This window comes from Pipra filicauda, unplaced genomic scaffold (assembly GCF_003945595.2).
Source record: "Pipra filicauda isolate LSUMZ 115617 unplaced genomic scaffold, ASM394559v2 scaffold50_size3627746_pilon, whole genome shotgun sequence".
NCBI lineage: Eukaryota > Metazoa > Chordata > Aves > Passeriformes > Pipridae > Pipra > Pipra filicauda.
The window spans coordinates 1,034,212-1,053,329 of NW_024104654.1; the positions used below are offsets into that span (position 1 = coordinate 1,034,212).

General features: G+C 38.1%; 1 protein-coding gene across 7 annotated transcripts in view; it reads left to right on the forward strand.

The window, feature by feature from the left end:
- Positions 1–18,881, forward strand: part of N4BP2L2 (NEDD4 binding protein 2 like 2) — a 46,260-nt gene extending 27,379 nt beyond the window's left edge. For 4 of the 7 annotated variants that reach the window (XM_027728945.2, XM_039386841.1, XM_039386842.1 and 1 more), the window contains 5 exons: positions 6,113–7,923; positions 10,259–10,344; positions 10,952–10,997; positions 12,044–12,232; positions 16,896–18,881. In XM_027728945.2, coding sequence (XP_027584746.2) covers positions 6,113–7,923; positions 10,259–10,344; positions 10,952–10,997; positions 12,044–12,204 — 2,104 coding nt within the window. In that variant the 3' untranslated portion in view covers positions 12,205–12,232; positions 16,896–18,881. Of the gene's footprint in view, positions 1–6,112; positions 8,543–8,570; positions 10,229–10,258; positions 10,345–10,951; positions 10,998–12,043; positions 12,233–16,895 lie in introns of those variants that run through there. The other 3 variants (XM_039386844.1, XM_039386845.1, XM_039386843.1) reach the window with 3 other exon arrangements.
- The last annotated feature ends 237 nt before the right edge of the window (positions 18,882–19,118 follow it).

Here is a 19,118-nt window from a genome sequence, read left to right on the forward strand (position 1 = left end):
TGTGTCCTTCATGGTTGTCAGCCTGGGCCACCAGCTTTGTAGGATGTGGTGTGTAAAGTGTGCTCCAGTGCTGTGAAAGGAGGGTGCTTAAGATTTAGTGAGAACTTACTGATTCATATCCCGTATGCAGTAGTGCTGTAGTCTGTCCAGAAGTTAGTGAAAATCTGAAACAGATCATTGCCTGGGAAGGTGGGATATTTCTATCTCGTTACAGATTTTTGAAGATGTTCCTTAAAATCTCACATAGAACTGTCTATATCAGTAGAAAGCACAGCAGGTTACACCAAACTATTAACCAGTGCAAATTTGACTGTAGTTCCTATTTCTCCAAACTTCTTCTCAAAGCAGCATATTTCTTGTCTAGCCTGGATTAATTTCAATCAGGTTGTTTAGCTGGTATCATCCAGTAATAGAACTGATGTCATCAAACTTGGCAAGATGATTCATACTGTACTTCCAGTGCATAACATTGTCATCTGTGTCCATCATGTTATTTTCAAAGGACTGAATGTTGATAGAACTTAAATGAAAACCGATTCTATGAGCCTTCATGGGGGAGAAGGCTGATGATGAAGCTGCAGTTTCTTCTCTGTATTGTAAGTACATCCCCTTAAGATGGATTCAGATCACTTGGAGTGTTTCATGTTGCCCTTTTTTTCTCCTTCTTAACCTGCCTTTTAACATTGAGCCATACTTAATGGTGCAGAAAAATTCAGTCAAACTAAAAATGGTGCCTCTTCTCCATCTGCTAGCATCCATCAGTGCATCTAATGCTGGGGGCATTGTTTTGTTTTGTTTCTTTTCTCAAATTCTTGAATTGTGTCAGGTGAGATATTTGTGGCATCTAAATTAGGTTGAAGCAGGTTTTGAGTTGTTTCTCTTGTTTGGAAAGTGGATGTTTGATACTGGGCACAAGTATGTTCAGTGCACATGTAGTATATGTCAGACAGTATGTTTGGGATCAATTTCCTTAATGTTGATCCATGTAGTCTATGACTAAGGAGCCAAAATAGGACATTTCAATCAGAAGATATTTATGACTTTCAAGAACCAGGCAGGACAAAGATCAGTAAGGTCACCCCACCTGAAATTTTTATGGAGTGAACAGCCTGTCATTTAGAACCAAACTGCTGTTACTAACACCTCACGAATGTGGGGGTTTGGATGGGTGGGTTGTTTACTTTTTTACTTTGAAAAGTGAAGTGCTTGCACTTTGCCATGTATTTGATTAAATTAACAGCTTCTAAAAGCATGCTTTAATCAAACCAACTGTATGTTATTCTCTGTGTACTTTCTTCATCAATATCTCTTGTGTCTGGACTATAACAGGGCAGCAGTCTGATAACTGATTATACATTGCACAGAATAGTATACACATCAATCCTGTATAAAATATAAAGATTGGAGCAGCTCTTTGAGCGTTGTGATAGATGAGCACATTTTATGAAGGTATTTAAGTCTCACCACCAGTGGTAATGCTGTTGAAAGACAAAAGAATAATAAATGCTGAGATACCTTGGATCAAATCCGGTTAGTAGGATCTTTACTGATTTGGGGTGGAAGGAATTAATTTGCAACACTGTAAAGTGTAAACATTTCTTACAAATAATTTGTGCTGAATTTCCTTGTTGTGAGGCAACCTGACATCTTGCTGCTGGAAGTAGTCACTTGCCACTTCCTTTGTCTTAACTAGACACTTCTTTTACTTCTTGCTTTACTAAGTTAAATGAGCATAACAACAAAGTACGCAGTTGTTTTCTTTTGATGCAGGGTCGGGCAGGTGAATCCACCCACAAGGAGAGTGGTAGAGCCAGCAAAAAAAAGTAGTGGAAGTGCAAGGGCAACATCTGGAACAAAGTAGGAAAGGATGACAAAGACTGTTTCTTCAGCAACAAAGTGCTAAGCTGAATGCTTAGTTGTCTAATGGAATTTTAGCTTTTAGGAAGCCCAGTAATGCTGGCAAGTTATGTGGTTTTTTCTACTTGCTTGATCACCTGATAGCAATATTCCATTTGGTTTGAGGAATTAGATCTTTTGTCACTCATTTCAGTATTAAAGGCAAGATATGTAACAAAAAGGCTGGTACCTTGGCTTTTTTTTGTTATTCCAAAATTATAACTTTGGTTTCTGGTTGTTGCTGAAGTAAAATTAGGTCACAAGGAATTCAGCAATGTACTTGGACTTATCAAGTAGAGAAGATAAAGTGTATCCCAGTAAATGCTATTTTATGTAAGCTGCTCTACTGTAATTTTTATGTTGAAAACCCACTCCAGAGACTTTATAGATTAATGATAACATACATTTCTGAAAGAGCATATGCCTCATTGCTAAATGTCATCTAGAATTGGATTTTAAATTTAGGTTATTAGGAAACATTGCTGAAAGAGTGTTCAGGCTTTGGAACTGGCTGCCCAGGGAAGTGATGGAGTCACCATCCCTGGAGGTATTTAAAAGACATGTAGATGTGGCACTTGGGGATATGGTTTAGTGGTGGACTCGGCAGTTCTGAATTAATAGTTGGACTTGATGATCTTAGAGGTCTTTTCCAACCTAGATGAATTTATGATTCCATTCTATATTTCATTACAGGAGTGACTGCAGGCATTTTTTGTATCAAGCAGACATCAGCTTAGATGCATGCTAGAGCTGAAGTCTGTACGACTGCAAATAAGTAACTCTTCTGGTTTTGCCATTTTTCAGCCTAATGTGACTGATTGCTTTAGATTCATCACTTTGCATGTTCTGCCTCAGTGGTTGTGAGAGTGCATTTGTTTTTCCAGTAAAGAGCATCATCTGAGCACTGACTCTCAGTCAAGATGGTCAGTGCTACTTTGAGCTGTAAGTTACAACCTAGAAGTCACACGTAACAGAGTTATGGCAAAAAGCTTTTAATATTGTCTAAACAGTAGACTAAGAAATTTCCAAGTGTTGTTACAGAATGGGAATTCCTATTTGAACAAAGATACTGTTACTTTTTTTCAGGTCTTTTTATTACTAGACAGTTTTGTAAATGTAGCAAAATTTAAATATCATCTGAAACAGCACTTTTTTTCTTTACCCTTTTGCCTGTGTTTTATGGGTTTGAAAACAACTCACTTGCAAATGCCTCTGTAAAGAAGTGATGTCTGTGTGTATGCTGGTTCTTGAATTTTCTCAGTGTTTGTGTGCTATATGGTTTTACAATAAGGAAAATACTCTAAAGGTATGTAGGTGTACTAAAAGAGAAGGAATTGAGACAAATGTAAAGAAAACTAGTAGGCAATCTGCTTCATTAAATGTAGAAACCTTAACATGATACTGGGTTTCAACCCAAGCAGGAAATTTTAGCTATGCCATCATGGTGCCAGAGTATTTCTTTGGAGTAGTATTTTCTAGGAATCATTTGGGAAAGAAAGGTTACCTGGAAACATGAAGAATAATACATTTTTTTATTCTACATGTAATAGTTCATCAGTTTTCTTTTTGCTTTAGTCCTCTCTTTAGGAAATTTAGATCTTTAGAAAACTAATCTTCCTGAACTGCTATAAAACCTCCATGTTTCCAAAGCATAGAAATGATATAGTTGTATTAATGATGAACTGTTGAATGTCACTAATGAAGGTCATAGCTACATATGCTAAATCATCATCCTGGATCAACATTTGCATTTGTTGTTATTTTGACATACAACAATTTCAATGCAGTAATAGCTGTTAATTTCTCTGGATCATCTTGGGGATTCTTCTCCCATACTTTGGATATATTTTTGCTGGTTTTGCATTCTAAAGTGAATTGTGTTCAGTATAGTTTTCCCTTCCTATTCAGAATTAGTAGTGAGGAGAGTAAATAAGCTGACCTTTAAGACTCTTTCCCGCATTTCTGCGATACCTTTTGATGCGACATCCCAGCCTAAGTTTTGTCAGCATTTTCCTGAAAGTGTTGTCAGATGTGTTAGGGGTTAGACACCACAAACATGCTTGAATGAATATTAAGAGAAGTTCGCTTCTATCAGCAACAGCACAAATTCACATCCGGGAATACCAAGACTGGAGAAGTTTGTTCCTTTCCTGAGCCAGTGCTGACATTGGTAATTTGGTTGTCATTTCTGCAGTCCTCTGGCAGCAGAGGACTTTTAGATACAACAATAAATTCTTCTTGGAATTGGTGCACAGGTGTGATGTTTTATTCCCCACTCCATTAAAACCAGTTAAAATTTGGACATTATTTTTTATTTCACTGGTAACGGGGTTTTTGGTTCTGAAAACTTCAGTGAATTTCCTTGTCTAAAACCACTTTCAAGTCAGGACTTGTCTTCATCAAAGAAGGAAGTTAATGTCAAGGTTTAAGGCATGATGTGTGATTAGTATACGATTTCTGCAAGTCTGGGGTATGTGTAAGAATCTCCAACTACTGTTGCAGATGCTTCACTTTGATATCATTTATTTCAATAGACAAATGAGATCTATTCAATCCTAAAACTTTGGCATTCTTTGTCTCTTTTTTTGGGGAGATAGGAGGCATGTTGCTGAGTAGGGACCGTGTTGTAAGCAGAATTCAACAAGGAACTTCAAATGTCTGTGATATAGACATCCGCACTTAAACTATGGGGCACCATATCGAAAATACACTGGTTTGGAAAAGGGGAGGTCAGTTTTCATTACTGAGAGGAAAGCACCATGTGGACTTAAATGCCAACATCTGAAGGAAATCCCATTTCTTAGTAGGATGTCTTATTTGGATACCATTATAAGGCAATAAATTTTGTGTGCTTTCCAACAAGATCACTGTGGAGATCTGTAGTGCTCTCTGCAGCAATATCAAGGCACCTAGACTTGAATCCTGTTGCAGTCAAGTAACTTTGTTATGCTGAGAAGGCTGCTGATGTCCTTTGCATTCAGAGAATTAGGAGGGTTTGCTTTGTAGAGTTCAAATTAAAAAGAACTTACAAGAGACAACAATTAATAAATTTAAAAATGAATAAAGGGTAAGGATAGGTTTCCATATGTGATCTTTAGTTCCCAGGTTGCCTCCTAATGACTGACTTTCCCTCCACATGGACAGTCTCCCTTTTTTTTTTTTGTTTTATTTCTCTCTTTAGAATTTTAGAATACAGCACTTACAGCAAGTGATTTTACATATGGATTCACAAAAAATAACTAATTTTACCCTATAATTCTTCTAGCTACTACTTTGTTTTAGTGTATTTTGTGAAGTAACATCCCAAACAAAGGGCTACAGAAAAGGAGCAGATCTTTGAGAGGTTCATCAGTCAAACTTAGCTCTGAAAATCTAATCTCTCTCTGAAGAGTTGCAATAGGAGAAGTTAGATGCCAGGACGAGGTTTTTCTTCTGAGTGTTCGTTTCAGGGTTAGCTGGCTGACAGGTCAACATCAGTATTTCAGAGAAGTCACTGTAAGGGCTGCTATCTGTCAGATTTGATGAGAAATGCAGGCAAAAGAAATAAGATGTTCTGAAAAGAGCTACAAAATTAATTGTAAATAAACGTTTTATTTTTCCTAAAACCCTGTGATTTTTTCCATAGTGTATTATTTTGTTGATAATAAAATATGAAGTATTTTTTCCAAATACATATGAATAAGCAGGTAATATGCCGAACAGTAAATATCAAAGTTGCTGTAGTCACTGTACCTTTACATTATTTGGATTTTTGGTTAGTATATTTTGAACTTGAGTATTTGATCTTAATGGATGACATTTTCTTACTGTGTCCTTCACTTAGTACCTTTCTGCTCACCATGACATTTAATGAAATTTCAGAATAGCACCAGTTCTTTAGTATCAATTATTCAAACATATGCTAGAAAGACATTCAGAAACATGTTTGGTCTTGCAGTGATTTGTGATACTTTTTGTAAAGCTAAGTTAATGAGATAGCAACTGTGTTTATTTAAATGGATTGAAATGTTCAGGAATTGTCCTGAATTGTAAGGTGTACATTTGTTTAATCAATAGAAGGTTTCATCTGAGATCCTATCTATTAAAAAAACCCAGATAGTCTGTATTTGATCATCATATTAACATAAAGTACCTATTCTTCAAGTTGATCACCATGAATACATTATTACTCAAATTTAGTTGTTTACATTTAATTTTTTTGTTTGTTTTCACATAGGGAGACAATTTTAAAGACGATCACTGGGCACCCGTTGACGAAAGCAAAGCAGAAGAAAAAGCGAAAAAGAAACAAAACAATGGAAACTAATCACACAGAAATTATGAAGAAAATGTTACATGGAGTAGATTGTTATCCAACTCCAGGTGACCAGGACAGATCAGAAAGTGAAGAGGAGGATGTGGAAGAAGAAAACAGGAAATCATTGTGTACATTCAGCAAAGGTCCAAAGGATCCAGTAATAGTTTGTGAAGAGCAGCCTAAAAGTGATGATGAAAGCCTAAGAGAAACTGCAGGGGTTTCAAGAGAAAGGTTTCTGGTTGCTGTGCCTGAGGTCTCAATGATGTCAAACAGTGCACTGAAAAACGAATTGCCTGTAGAAAGTGACAGTTCACTCTTAATAGATGTAAAACTTTTTTCTACTGAAAACCTAACCAAAAATGCGTTCAATGATGAGGAAGCAAATCAAAGGCACAGAGAAAATCTTTGCAGAAGCAGTTTCCTAAAAATAAGCAATGATGAAAATTCCATCCGTGAAACAGAAGGCGTCTCTGAAGATAATGACACATCACTGTTAAGCATAGAAGAAAAAACGAAATCGTGTCAAATTACATGTGAACCTGACTTGGAAGCTAAGCTGATAAGTTTAAACAGTGAAGAAAAACAAATCTCTCAGTGTTACAATTCAAAGGTACGTGATGTTGTGCCTGATAATAACACAGAGGGCAAAGGTGCATTAAAAGCAGAAGAGACTAGCTCTAATGCCTGGGCTTCTTTTTCAGTAAATTTATCTACTGAGGAATTGCAGCTGGGCTTTGATACACAAGTTTCTCTCTCTCCTTGGTCTGAGGATAAATTTGTAGGTGAACGAAGACCCCAAAAAATGAGGAAACCTAAACCAACTCAGACAAACAGTTCACAGCTAAACTGCGATCAGTCAAAAGAAGGATTAGTAAAGGAAAAACGTTATGAAACAGAAACTGAGGAGTTTGGCAACATAATAAGCAATGGTATGTCTGCATCTCCAGCTGGTGAAGTGCACTTTGATTCCCTTGTGGAAGCCAGGGCCACCTTCATGCAGTGTTCGAGTGAAGTAAATGTTCCAATAAATGATGCTACACCAATTACATTGAAGAGGAAAAGGTGCAGGAGAATTGTTAACTTAGCACCAAAGTTTAACCTACCAAGAGAGATTGCTGATCATACAGAGGGAGGGAAGGAAGTCCCAGTAAAAGAAAACATTCCCCAAAAAAGTGTTTTGGAAGTGAAGCAAAAGAACTTCCTAAGCAAGGACCGTGGAGATGCACATGAACAGGACTCTGCATTGCAGGAATATTTTGTACCTTACAGTGACACCGAGGCAACCTCTTCCTTACCCACTCCTGATGCTGATGCTCTGTTACACAATATTTCTCACATTCATTCAGGACAATGTTCTCCGGTATCAAAATATTCCTGCAGTGTTTGTGTAGCTTCCAGAACAAAGGAGGAGCAAACTACAACTCTTAAGATGCAAGAGGTAGTTGATAAAAAAGAGGATGAGAGCGAACAAGTTTCTTCAGAGGTTACAAATGGCCAACCAGATATTTTGTCTTCTGTTAAAATTGTTTCGGAATATCCAGAAGATTCCAGTATATTGGCAAGCTGCAGTGAAAAGGTGAATGAAGCAGATGACCCTGAACCAGCAGAGGCCTCACAACCTGAAGATAATCAAGATATGGACGTGAAATGCAGTTTTCTGGGACTTCCCTTATCATTAGGATTTGCCTTTCAACTTGTGCAACTCTTTGGTTCTCCAGGTCTTCCACTGGGTATAATACTCTTCTTACTACTCCTACGTAAAATAAAAGAAAAACAGCAACTCAAACCCCAAAAATCCCACAACCCCTCAAAACCACAAACAGAAACCAAAGCACTCCCTCCAAACCAAAAAACAAACAAAAAGACTATGATTAAATAATAATTTTTATTGCAGATATTAGTTAAATATTAATCCTATTGAGATGAATCACTGCTACTTTGGTGATAGTTTCTGTCAAAAGCGGCTTTTGGTTTGGCCTCGTATTTTAAGTTTTGTTAGTAACAAAAATTTACTAACTTTAAATCCAAAGCTCTCATTGCCATTTGAATCCATCCTAGTGAGTAAGACTTTATTACTGTATTAATTACAGAACTAAATGAAAACATGTTACAAAATGTGTGCTCTTATATATATATATATATATATATATATATATAAAGGTTGTATGTCTGCTTTTATATTCCATTTATATTTCCAAATATAAAACCATTCTGGTTTCCTATTTCCCAAAATCTATTAATTTGAAATTGAATACCAAACTTCCAAGTTGCATTTTTGATAGCGAATACCTTCTTTTTAATCATGCATTGTTAAGAAGTGTCACAGTGTTGTATACTCACTTTCCAGGGCTTCAGTTGTCATTTTTTGTATTTTCAGTTTAGTCATTTTAAGTTGGAAAGTAAAAGACAATCAGTCCTCAAAGGAGCTGTGTGTGGCAACCATCATTTCCAAATGTACTGCAGGCTAAGGTAACCCTACAAAGCTGTAACCAGCAACAAAACCATGTTTTATTGGGAATCACCCTGGGATACAGTGCTGTGTATGCACCTGCTGAAAGAGCCATGTTCCCTGTGCATTTGGACCCTTCAAATTTTTGGGTCCAAATTTAGTGGACAAACTGTAGCTTTCATTTAGCCAAAAAATAGGATTAAAAAACACAGACCAGCTTTTCAGCACATAGACCTTTACATCTGTTTGTTTCAGTAGAATTTAAAGTTAAGCATGTATTTTCATGTGACAACTGGGAAGCACCTGTGTCTGTTTGTCTGGCCAAACTAACCTCAGCATTCTTTGTTTTTATTGTAAACGTTGATGGCAATACCACCTGCCAGAAGAGTGATGCAAACCATGGGAAGTATTATTTGGCTTGGTCCCCAAAGGACCTGCAGTGCTGATTCACTTAAATCTGTCACCACACACCAAAGAACTTGACATACAGAGCTGAAACAGAGCAAGGAAGTACTGCTGATATCCTTGACTGTTACGTATAAAACATTTTTCTTCTCCAAACTTGGTGAATCTTCATATCCGTGATTAGATTTCATAATCTTAGAGAGAGCTGGCCGTGGCTTGAAAACAGGTATCTTCTAGGGGGGAAAAAAAGGCAAAACCAGGCATTCAGAAACAATCAGTAGGTTAGTGAACCAAATGTTATTCTTCTCTGAGTCAGTAACAGGTGAAAATCTGGCATTTAGATGAGCTTCCTTTGGAAATAACCTTTAAGAAATATCAACCCACCTTGCTATCTCTCTGAAGCTCTGCCAGCTTATGACTGCTCTCTGCTGGAGTTTTTCCATCAGAACTGCATGCACTGTCTGCAGAAGGCTGGCCATGTTCTCCTTTGATTATCATTATCCTACAATTTCAAAAATTCTTGTGCTTTTCAGTGGCATATTATATATTGACAGGTTACTATTTCTTCATGCACACATTTGAACTGTAGTGTTCTACAACACTGGCAATTGCAGTCAATTTTTATTGAAATTATTTTGTTGGGGAAAATTTTGGTAAATAAATGTCTTTAGTTATTTATAAATGAACATTTAGTTGATTGACTTTCTTGTGTGATTCTCATGTAAGTGTAGAATATATTTTAGACAGTTTTCCTATGAAGACTCTCTTTTCAGCTTCTTTAACGGTGTTAGAATTAAAACGTTTTAGAAAGTAATTTCTTTAATGATATTGCACAAATTACTATAATTAAACATTTTAAAATTTAAAGGTTTTTACTTGAGTTGCATTTTGTTTAATTTATCATCTGAAAGCTTTCTGGTTTTCTTGTTTTCTAGTTTTGGAGGAGTATGTGGGGGAAATGAAAGTATGGTAGGAAAGCATTTCTCTAAATAAAGAAACCAAACCCAAATCTCCTTCCCCCTCTTCCCTCTCCTCTGCACTGGCCTTAGAATCTAGAAATCCTAAATTCTGACTTTGCTGCTCGCTCATTGAAGTATCTGCTTTTTTAAAAAAAGGTATACATATAATGTGTGCAAAAATTGTAATTCAGTATATATTTTGGGTGTGGAGAGATCTGAACACTCAACTGCAAAAAATATTTTCTTCTGCAGAATCCTTGTTGCCAGATGATTTTATAGTTCCTCTTGACTGGAAAGTTTCAAAGATGATCTATTTACTGTGGAAGACCTCTGTGGAGGTACGAATTTTAGGGGATTTTGGAAGACTTTCCAATATTTCAGGTGCAAAGAGGAATTACTCAGTTATTTGTCAGTAAATTTGCTTTATATCCACAATGAGGAGGTGGATGATTTATGTACTCCTCTGAATATTTCTAGAACCAGCTCAAGGCTGTGGTAGGATTCAGGTTTTGAAAGATCAGCTTCAAAGTAGTTCAAAATGGAAAAAAAATTTCTTTGATACCTGTGTCTTGACCTGGCCTGTGTTCATTAAGTACAACCTACCATCATCCAGATGTTTTCTCTCCTCATCTGAGCATATCTCATCCTCCACTACCTCTGCTAGAGCTGCAGCAGAGAAGTCATTCTGAGTGGCTGTCAGCAAGTTAATTCTCTTTGTCCAATTACAAAGTGTTAACCTGCAAATTACTTTTTTTCCCCTCATCATGGCTGTTGCTTTGTAAAGGTTTGCTTTTATTTTTCTGGTAGTGGCAATTAGGAAAATCCTGTAAATGCAATGAACTAGTGATTATAAAAAAAGAGCATGGACTTTGTTGTTTCCCCAAATAACAAAATCTCTTGTCACATACTTTCTTCTTTTTGCTGGACTATTGTTATCTATTTTAGGAAAAAGAGAAAGCAAATGGATTGCAGAATGGAAACAGCTTGACTGGTAAGTGTATTCTGTGATACAAAAACTGTGTAAAATTCTTCTTGTTGAAGGGCTTTTCATGACAAATAATTGATAACACTCCTGTTTGTGTAAAAGCACCAGGATGTGATAAATGAATTTGTGCTAGTGTTGATGTGTACATGATATGACAGAGCTATGGTTGCTGTGAATTGTCACTTTGTGTTTCCTGATGCAAGTGCTGTAATTCCTTGCCTTTTAAAGTTTCCCACATGGAATGAATCCAATACTTAGCTCAAGTTTACCCATTCCAGATCAGAAGAACGTTTAGCACGAGGAAGTCTTTCTTTAGACTTTACTTCCCTGAAAGTTTGATTATCTTCTGGACATGTTCCAGCACCTCAATGTTGTTCTTGTAGTGACAAGCCCAAAACTTTGAGGTGCAGCCTCACCAGTGCCCAGTACAGGGATACAATCACTGCCCTGGTCCTGCTGGCCACACCTCTACTGATACAGGCCAGGATACCATTGGCCTTCTTGGCCACCTGGGCACACTGCTGGATCATGTTCAGCTGCTGTCAACAGTACCTGAGGTCACACCCTTGAGCAGTAAGAAGTATCAGGGTTCATGTGAAGCTCTGGACTTCTGCATGCATGAATTCCTGCAGTGTGGAGGTTATGGAATAAGGTTGCTGGTTGTCGTTTTCTATTATTTCCGTGTTAGTGTAGTACAATTACAGAAGTTTCATAATATGAGTTTAAAAATACATAATAGTAGCTCCCTGAAAGCTGCTAGAATTTGCTGTCTAAAACAGGAGAGAATTTTAGAAAAAAAGGAAGCTTTTGGAGAGGAAGCATAAGATTCTATTGGGAATAGACACACAAACATGAGTGCTCTCTCTCACTCCCTGCTCCCCCCCCACCCTCCATGAGAGACAAATATGAAAGATTTCATATTTAGGAGGAGGAATCAAGAGTATTCTGTTGAAATAAAAGCTTATTCTAGAAATACTCTATCCTGACACAACAGAGATGACAGACTACATAAGATAATTTTGGCTGAAGTTTGTAATTTCTTTATTTTTCAGATGATATGATTAGTCTTGAAGATCTAACTAAAAATCACCAAGAGAATCAAGATTCTTCTGAAACACTTCCAGGCATGGAGCTGTTTCAAGGGATGATAGAAGATAACATCATGACCTGCACCAGCACTGGCTGTCTGGATGCTGCATTTCATCAGTCATGACTGACTATCTTAAATTCTGCATGAGCAGGTAATCAGTCACATTTGTGAATGTGTTTCATTCTTTTTTTTTTATATTTGACAAAACATCTAAAGAACATTGTTTGTTATATCTTTTAAGGTGCAATTAGTATCCCCCAAATTACTTGTTTTTCAATTCAATTAAGGTTGAGGGTTGTTCTGGGTTTGGTTTTTTTTAAGCCTGAATGGGGAAATGAAAAGGCAGTATTTGGTTATTAAAGGCATATGATTTTTTTTTTCCTCTGAAATCTAAAACCTGCCTGGTAAAGTAAAAGCAGTGTGGTAGGATGCCTAAGAGCTGGACTTCATTCCCAGTTCAGTTACTGTGTAATCCTTTATGAGTCATCACAGTCCTATTTTCCTCGTCTCTTTAGCATGGAGAGCAACGCTGCCTTCGTTAAAGGTCTAATTATCAAGAGCACTTATGAGTAATAAAACTGTATTTCACCAAGTTATGAAAAAGTGACAGCTCTCCTTTTTAGTAGAGAATCAGCAGCAGGACATCGCAATAAGACTCCAATATATTGAAGTGTTAATTTTTCATTAATGTTTTAATTTGGTGTGACAAAGTGTGCTACTGATTATTAGAAAGTATGCTATCATGTTCTTGCTCATCTTGTGAATTTTTGAACCCTTTGGTAACCTGGCAAAGTTTCTCCACCTTGTTTATGTGATATATTCTGGGTAGACTGTGATAAGAAGGAAGGACTTTGGGTTCCATCTGGAAAATGCTAGCTTAACTTCTGTGTCATTTGCCATCAGTTGTTCTTTCCAAAATGGAAAATGGATTAATCCGTAGCTTTTAAACTAGGAAACTGAGGTACACAGAAATAGAATAACTTGTAAACATGAGCAAACTGAGCCAGAAAAAAAGATTACAGATTCTGAAATTTAAATTATTCCTGTCCAGACATCACAGGACCATTGAAATATCATCCTTGTGGGGTCTGGTTGGGGGTCTTTTTCACCCTGTGCCTGACCTGAGCATGAGTTGATGGCTGGAGTAGTCGAAGAGGTGGATGTGCACCGTGTTAGGACAGCTATAAAAGCAAAAGTTGATGTTTTAGCAGGTTTTTTAATTTTCACGGTAGAGGTTCGTGTTAGAGAGGAAGTAGTTGAATAGTTTGGGTTGGAACTGAAACCTCTTGAATGGAGTTTCATTTGATTATGTGCATTTTTATATCATTGATTACAAAAATGACATTGCAGGCCATTTGCTGATTACCCTGTACCATCTACTGACATAGGAAGATGAGGTGAATCTCTGTGAACCACTTAGTACAGACAGCACTGATCTCACATGGTTCTGTCAGGATGGATCACTAATAACATCAAGAACTTCTGGTCATGATATTGTCCTCTTACATAATCAAATACTACAATATTTGTTAACCAAATTAAAAAAAATTCTAACCAAATACTTAGCCCTATGCCTGCTATATATTTTTAGAAGTCACTTATTTATAATATTGCACTAAAGGCAAGATTTTGGCTTATGGTACTGACTAACTGTTGGTGGCGTTTGTATCCTAAGCTACTATCCAGACATGTTCAGGTTATTGATTGAAATGTTCATATGTTAAAGAAACAGACATGAAGAGCTCTGTTATCTTCCCAGGAGAGAATTGTGATAAACGTGAATTTATTTTTTTTGCCTTTGTGTGCTACAAGAAAGGAAAGACAGACACTAGCAGAGTATCTTGCCTCATTATCGAAACCTCTATCTTTTTCCATTAAATTTACCCCTTTTGTCTGTTTGCTGTGCTACTTCCAAAATTGTTTGTCTTCCTCTCCTGCTTGTTGTGAGTGCAGCAGAAGTGACCCACAGCCCTGTGCTTGTGTGACCCAGCCACTGTCTGCTGTCATTAAACCCCAGATTGTTACGTGGTGTTGCAGTCTAATGCTCTACTGCATTGGCTTATGTTAGTTCTAGGAATGTAGAATCAAAGCAATGCAAATTTTACCGCGAAAGAAGACTCTCAGTCAGTGTTTGGTTTATAAAAAGGTCTTGCACATTCTCTGCAGGGCTCAGTCATGGAAATCAATGCTGGGGGGGTGGTTCAGTTGGAGTTTTGTGTTGGGAGGAGGAGGGAAGTTAGTCAGGTTTTGGGGGTGTTTGCTTTGGTTTGGTTTAGTTCAACAACTGAAATGAGTCAGGGAAAGTCCTGAAGGCAGTTGGAGGGAGAGGATGAGACAGCAGAGGTCAGATGGGTTTAGGCTGCTCTGGAGCTGTGATCTGCCTTCTCAGATCATGAATGGCTTGCTGCTGCCAAAGATGTGAAGTGCCCTTCCTGCCAGCCCTGCTTCAGAAATCAGCTCCAACACTTCCTGGCTGACATGAAGGCTATAATTTAGCTTGCTAACCCTGCAGGAAACAAATGGGTAGTTTTCTGCTGGACTGACAAGTTTAGATAAGCTGTAAAGCCCAATTCAGTGCCAAAGCTGTGGCAAGGGAGCAGACGAGGCTGTGCTGCTACAGATACAAGGAGAGGACGTGCAGGGCACCCTGTTTGGGTGTCAGTCAGCTCTGATACCAGGGACCACGTACCATGCAACCAAACCTTCAGATGAAAGGCTGCTTTTAAGATTTTTAATCCTACAAATGTAGGATGTTAAAAAAATTAAGAAAAGTATATGAAAAGGAAGAAGCATGTCTTAGGTTTTTCAGTCAGATCATGCTCACAGTCAGGCACAGGATAGAGGGTAACACAGACCCCTAACCAGACCCCACGTGGGTATTCCAGCGGTCCTCTGAAGTCTACATGAGTAGGTACTGTAAAAGGCAGGTGAGTTTTTCTCATTGATGGTGCCCCTGGTTTTGAGGGATAAGTTGTCTTTCCTCACCACGAGGGAATTCTCCTCTGCTCTCTTGATTAAAGCAGTCTCGCCAAGAATTATGTCCCAGAGTGACTGTAAAACTGCTGAAGTGGACAACTGTAAATGTTGAAATGGATTTGATTTCATCAAATGCCAGGGGGAAAAAAAAGCTAAGAAAACTGAGACATTTCTACTGAAAACTTTTAAAAACATAGGAAATAAATGGAGAGCTAATATGATCATTCAGTCCCTTCAGATTGGAAAGTAAACTGAGCATTACTGGCCAAGTGCAACTTAAACTGTTAGCCAGATGATTGTTCTTCTGTACTCATGTTGTGTAAGAGTGTTTTCATTCCAATGGGAGAGTGAACAGTGGTGGTGTTCCTCTGTGAAAAAACAGGGTTAATCTCAAGCTGTTGTGAGAGTTCCTTATTGAAGCATTGGCAGCACATCAGTATTTGTTCCGCAGATTAAGCAAGAGTTCCCAGTTTAAAAAATGTTGAGATCATTGAAAACAGCATTATTTTGGTGCCTGTAAGTTTTTCTTAGGCAAGGACTCACAGGTGCCAAACACAATACAAATGTAGCACAAGAAGACAGAACCTGATGTCAGTGTAAGCATTTATCTGCAAGACCACTGCAAAGTAAAAGCTGGCATGTTTCTTTTTGAAAGAGTAGTGTTCAGGAACTCCCTGCAGGAAGACTTCTTCCACAACAGCCTGGTAGGGTGTGGCTTTGATGAGACAAATCTCTTGGTGCTGTGCGTTATCACTCCTCCTTTCTCTGGCTGTGCTATTCCCAGCACTTCCCATTGCTGCATGCAATGCTTCTGCAGTCAGAGTGAAGCAGTTCAACTCCATAATCCAATGCATGAAGATGTCCAAAAAGTTTTTTGTCTAGACCGTGGAGCTCATCTAGAGTCCATGAGATAGCAGGACTAAGGCAAAGGAATAGGAACATATAGCTGGGTCAGGCAGGACTGTCTTTTGTCTAGCATGAAGAAATTAATCTAGAAGATACAAAGCAAACTAAAGCAGTCTTCCAGTATTGCCACAGAAAATATCATCCCATGGCCAAACCTCTTTTAGTTGGTACTTTGATACCGTGATAATAATTAAAAAAAGAAATTTCTCTGTCCTTTGACATTTAACCACTAATAGTAAACAAAATGAAGCATGAAAAAGTGGACAGAATTATGAGCAGAAAACCTCACCTACTTTTTTCAGTGCTTATCAGAAAACCTGGGCCAAAAATGACTTAAGCAGAGAGTATAATTACCTAGGGGGAATAAGAGCTGCCCACAGCAGTGTTTCTGGAGCTCTCAGAAAAGACCAGCCATTGGATTGGGTTGTGTGGGTGCCTCATATGAACTCTGTAACTTGGAGGTCTGTGAGGTCCTGAGTGAACGTAACAGGGTAAACAATTCATATTGTAACAAAACAATTAACAGATGTAGCTGTACAATATTAGTTTTGGTTGAACAACTGTTCATTATATAGGGTTTGTGAAGTATAGAGAAAAAAAAATCCACTGTGTTACTCTTCTCCCTGTTTTTTAGCCTTGAGATTGTTAGGTCCTTATTGCCTCTAGTTTTGACATCCAAATTCTTCTCTTCCTTTTCCATTCTCTCTACATTTCTTTATTTTCCCTTTGCTTTCTATTATCTTCTTCCTCTCCGTTCTTTTTAACTTTTTAAAGAAATAACCAACAACTGAGTATGAGAGACTTTAAAAAATGTCGGACAGGTGAACTCTTCTCAGTCTGGATTTTCTTTCTCAGGTCTCAGCTGTTAAAAGTCTTGTTGCAGCCTGTGTTGTTGTGGTATTTCAGCAGAACCTGTTCTCTTTTTATTTCAGAAACTTCTCACTTTGATTCCACCATGGAAGGACTTCAGTTGGCCACTAAGGATTTTAAATGGGAGGGATAACCTGGAAGAAAGAAACCACTGTAGATTTTTTTTTCTTTGTCTGTCTTCTCTCCCACAGGCCCCCAGTATCAACCTTTCTGTCTATGTAATAATGATCAAAATTGAGATGACTTTGGGTATGGCAAAATGTCACTTTCTGAAGCCATTTGGGATTTATACTTTCTCTGTATAACCTCAAGTGCGGTACAAACAGTTTGAGAGTGGAGACCAGAAGCATTTGTTGCCATGGAGGGGCGAGCTTCAAGCTCTGGTATTTAATTTACTTGTGTGGGAATCCAAGATGTTGCCACACAGTGATGCTTGCCTGCAGGGAAAGGTGCCTGTTACATGTGCCTGCTTCTGCCTTTCACCCTGTCAGTCATAATTACATCCTAGTCCCTTTACAACCTCAAGTGAAATAAATCTTCATCAGTCACTCCTAATCATTCATCCAGGGGTATGCAACTTACCTTCTTTTCTCCTGAAATGAGGCTTTATGCTTCCCTTTATGCTTCCCTTCAGCTAGACTCATTTGGGACTACAGAAATAAGAAAATTTCACTATAGACCTGATTCAAATACACTGGAGGAAGGTTGTATATGGGTTGTGTTAGACTGAGAAGATGTATAACTAGCACTAGTAACTAGTGATTTGATGTTTCTGTTAGAGGAATTAGAAATATTTACATATGTAGAGTGAGCTAAATTATAATTAATTATAAAGAGTAACCTCTGTCAATTATGAGGCATCCATAAGGCTGGACATTTCTTTGTAGGGAGAAGGAGAGACATAAAAGACAACTGTCACCTCACTTAACGGTGAAAAGTGTGACAAAAGATTAATGAGAAGAAGAGAAGCAAGGAAACTTAGGTTGTGTCTACTTATCAGAAATATTTCTCACCTCCGCAGCTTGCAGATCCAGAATATTTATCCATTTGTTCATTCAACTCCTCTTCCTCACCTTTCCCTGCACCTGTTTCATTATGCACCAGTTGATGATCCAGGACCTGACTGCACTCATGCTGAAGCTCCACTGCAGCCTAAATTGCCAATGTGTCCCCACTTTCTACCTATATACTGCATCTACATGTGAGCAGTCAACAATGTATGCATTTCTAAATTAATGTTGTACCATTGGTGAAATTTACTGGCCACACTGTCTTAATACATTTGCCAAGTACATGTGTGTGTTTTCCTTGGCTGGGAATGTACTGCTCTCCTACCAGCAGAACATTATACAAAATGTAATGGGGAGGTGGAAGGTAATTCATGTCAGTGCTAACTGCAGCTTCAGACTTAGCTGAGGTACCAGTGGCAGCAGAAAAGTTAGTTTGATTTCAAGAAAATGTCACTCAAGGATTAATCCTGTATTCCTGCTTCCGTTTACTGAGACAGAAATCTGAATGCCTTTATTTTCTCTTACTGGATAATGACCTTACAGAAGGCTTAAACTAAAAACAGTTTTCAAAATCTCGCAAAATCATGCACAAATCATGTTATGCCTCTAGGAGGTTGTTGTCAATTTAAGTTTACTTTAACTCTCCCCTCCACAGTATCTATGAATTTCAAATTTTATGTATCTTTTTTCCTGCCACTTTTTTCCCCACTTGCTTCAGCTTCAATTAGCGTTGGTGTGCCATGTGCCCAGGAGCTAAGCTTTCTCCCTGTATGTGAACCCTCTCCTTAGCACTATTGGCAAACATCAGAACCTAAGGCTTCAGCCTTGAGGTTTGGTGGCAGTGTGTCCCTGTGGCATAGCTGAGGCTGGCTTCTAACCAAGCTGGGATTGACGCCATGTGTAGTTCTAAGAGGGAGAGTGTGGTACCACACAAACTATTTTTGGGCTTACTAGAAACTATAATTTCTTTTGCTTCTGTGGTGATCGAATTAATGCAGATCAGGTTTTCTTCAGAGGAAATAAATCTTGTTAAACTTACTTTACTTTCTCATGTGATAATATGTTTGAAAAAAAAAATTGGGTGGTGTACTGAGCGTGATGCACAGGGTCATCCGTGCGGTGCAGGGTGGTTGTTTAGCTACATCCCCTCGATGATTCCCTCTCATGCCTGCCCTGTAGTTCGCAGTACGTACAGGCAGCACATGGGATTGAACACTTTCGGCGCTGGCTTGTGTTCTCCTGCCTTTGAGAATATGGAGATTAATCCTGATTTTA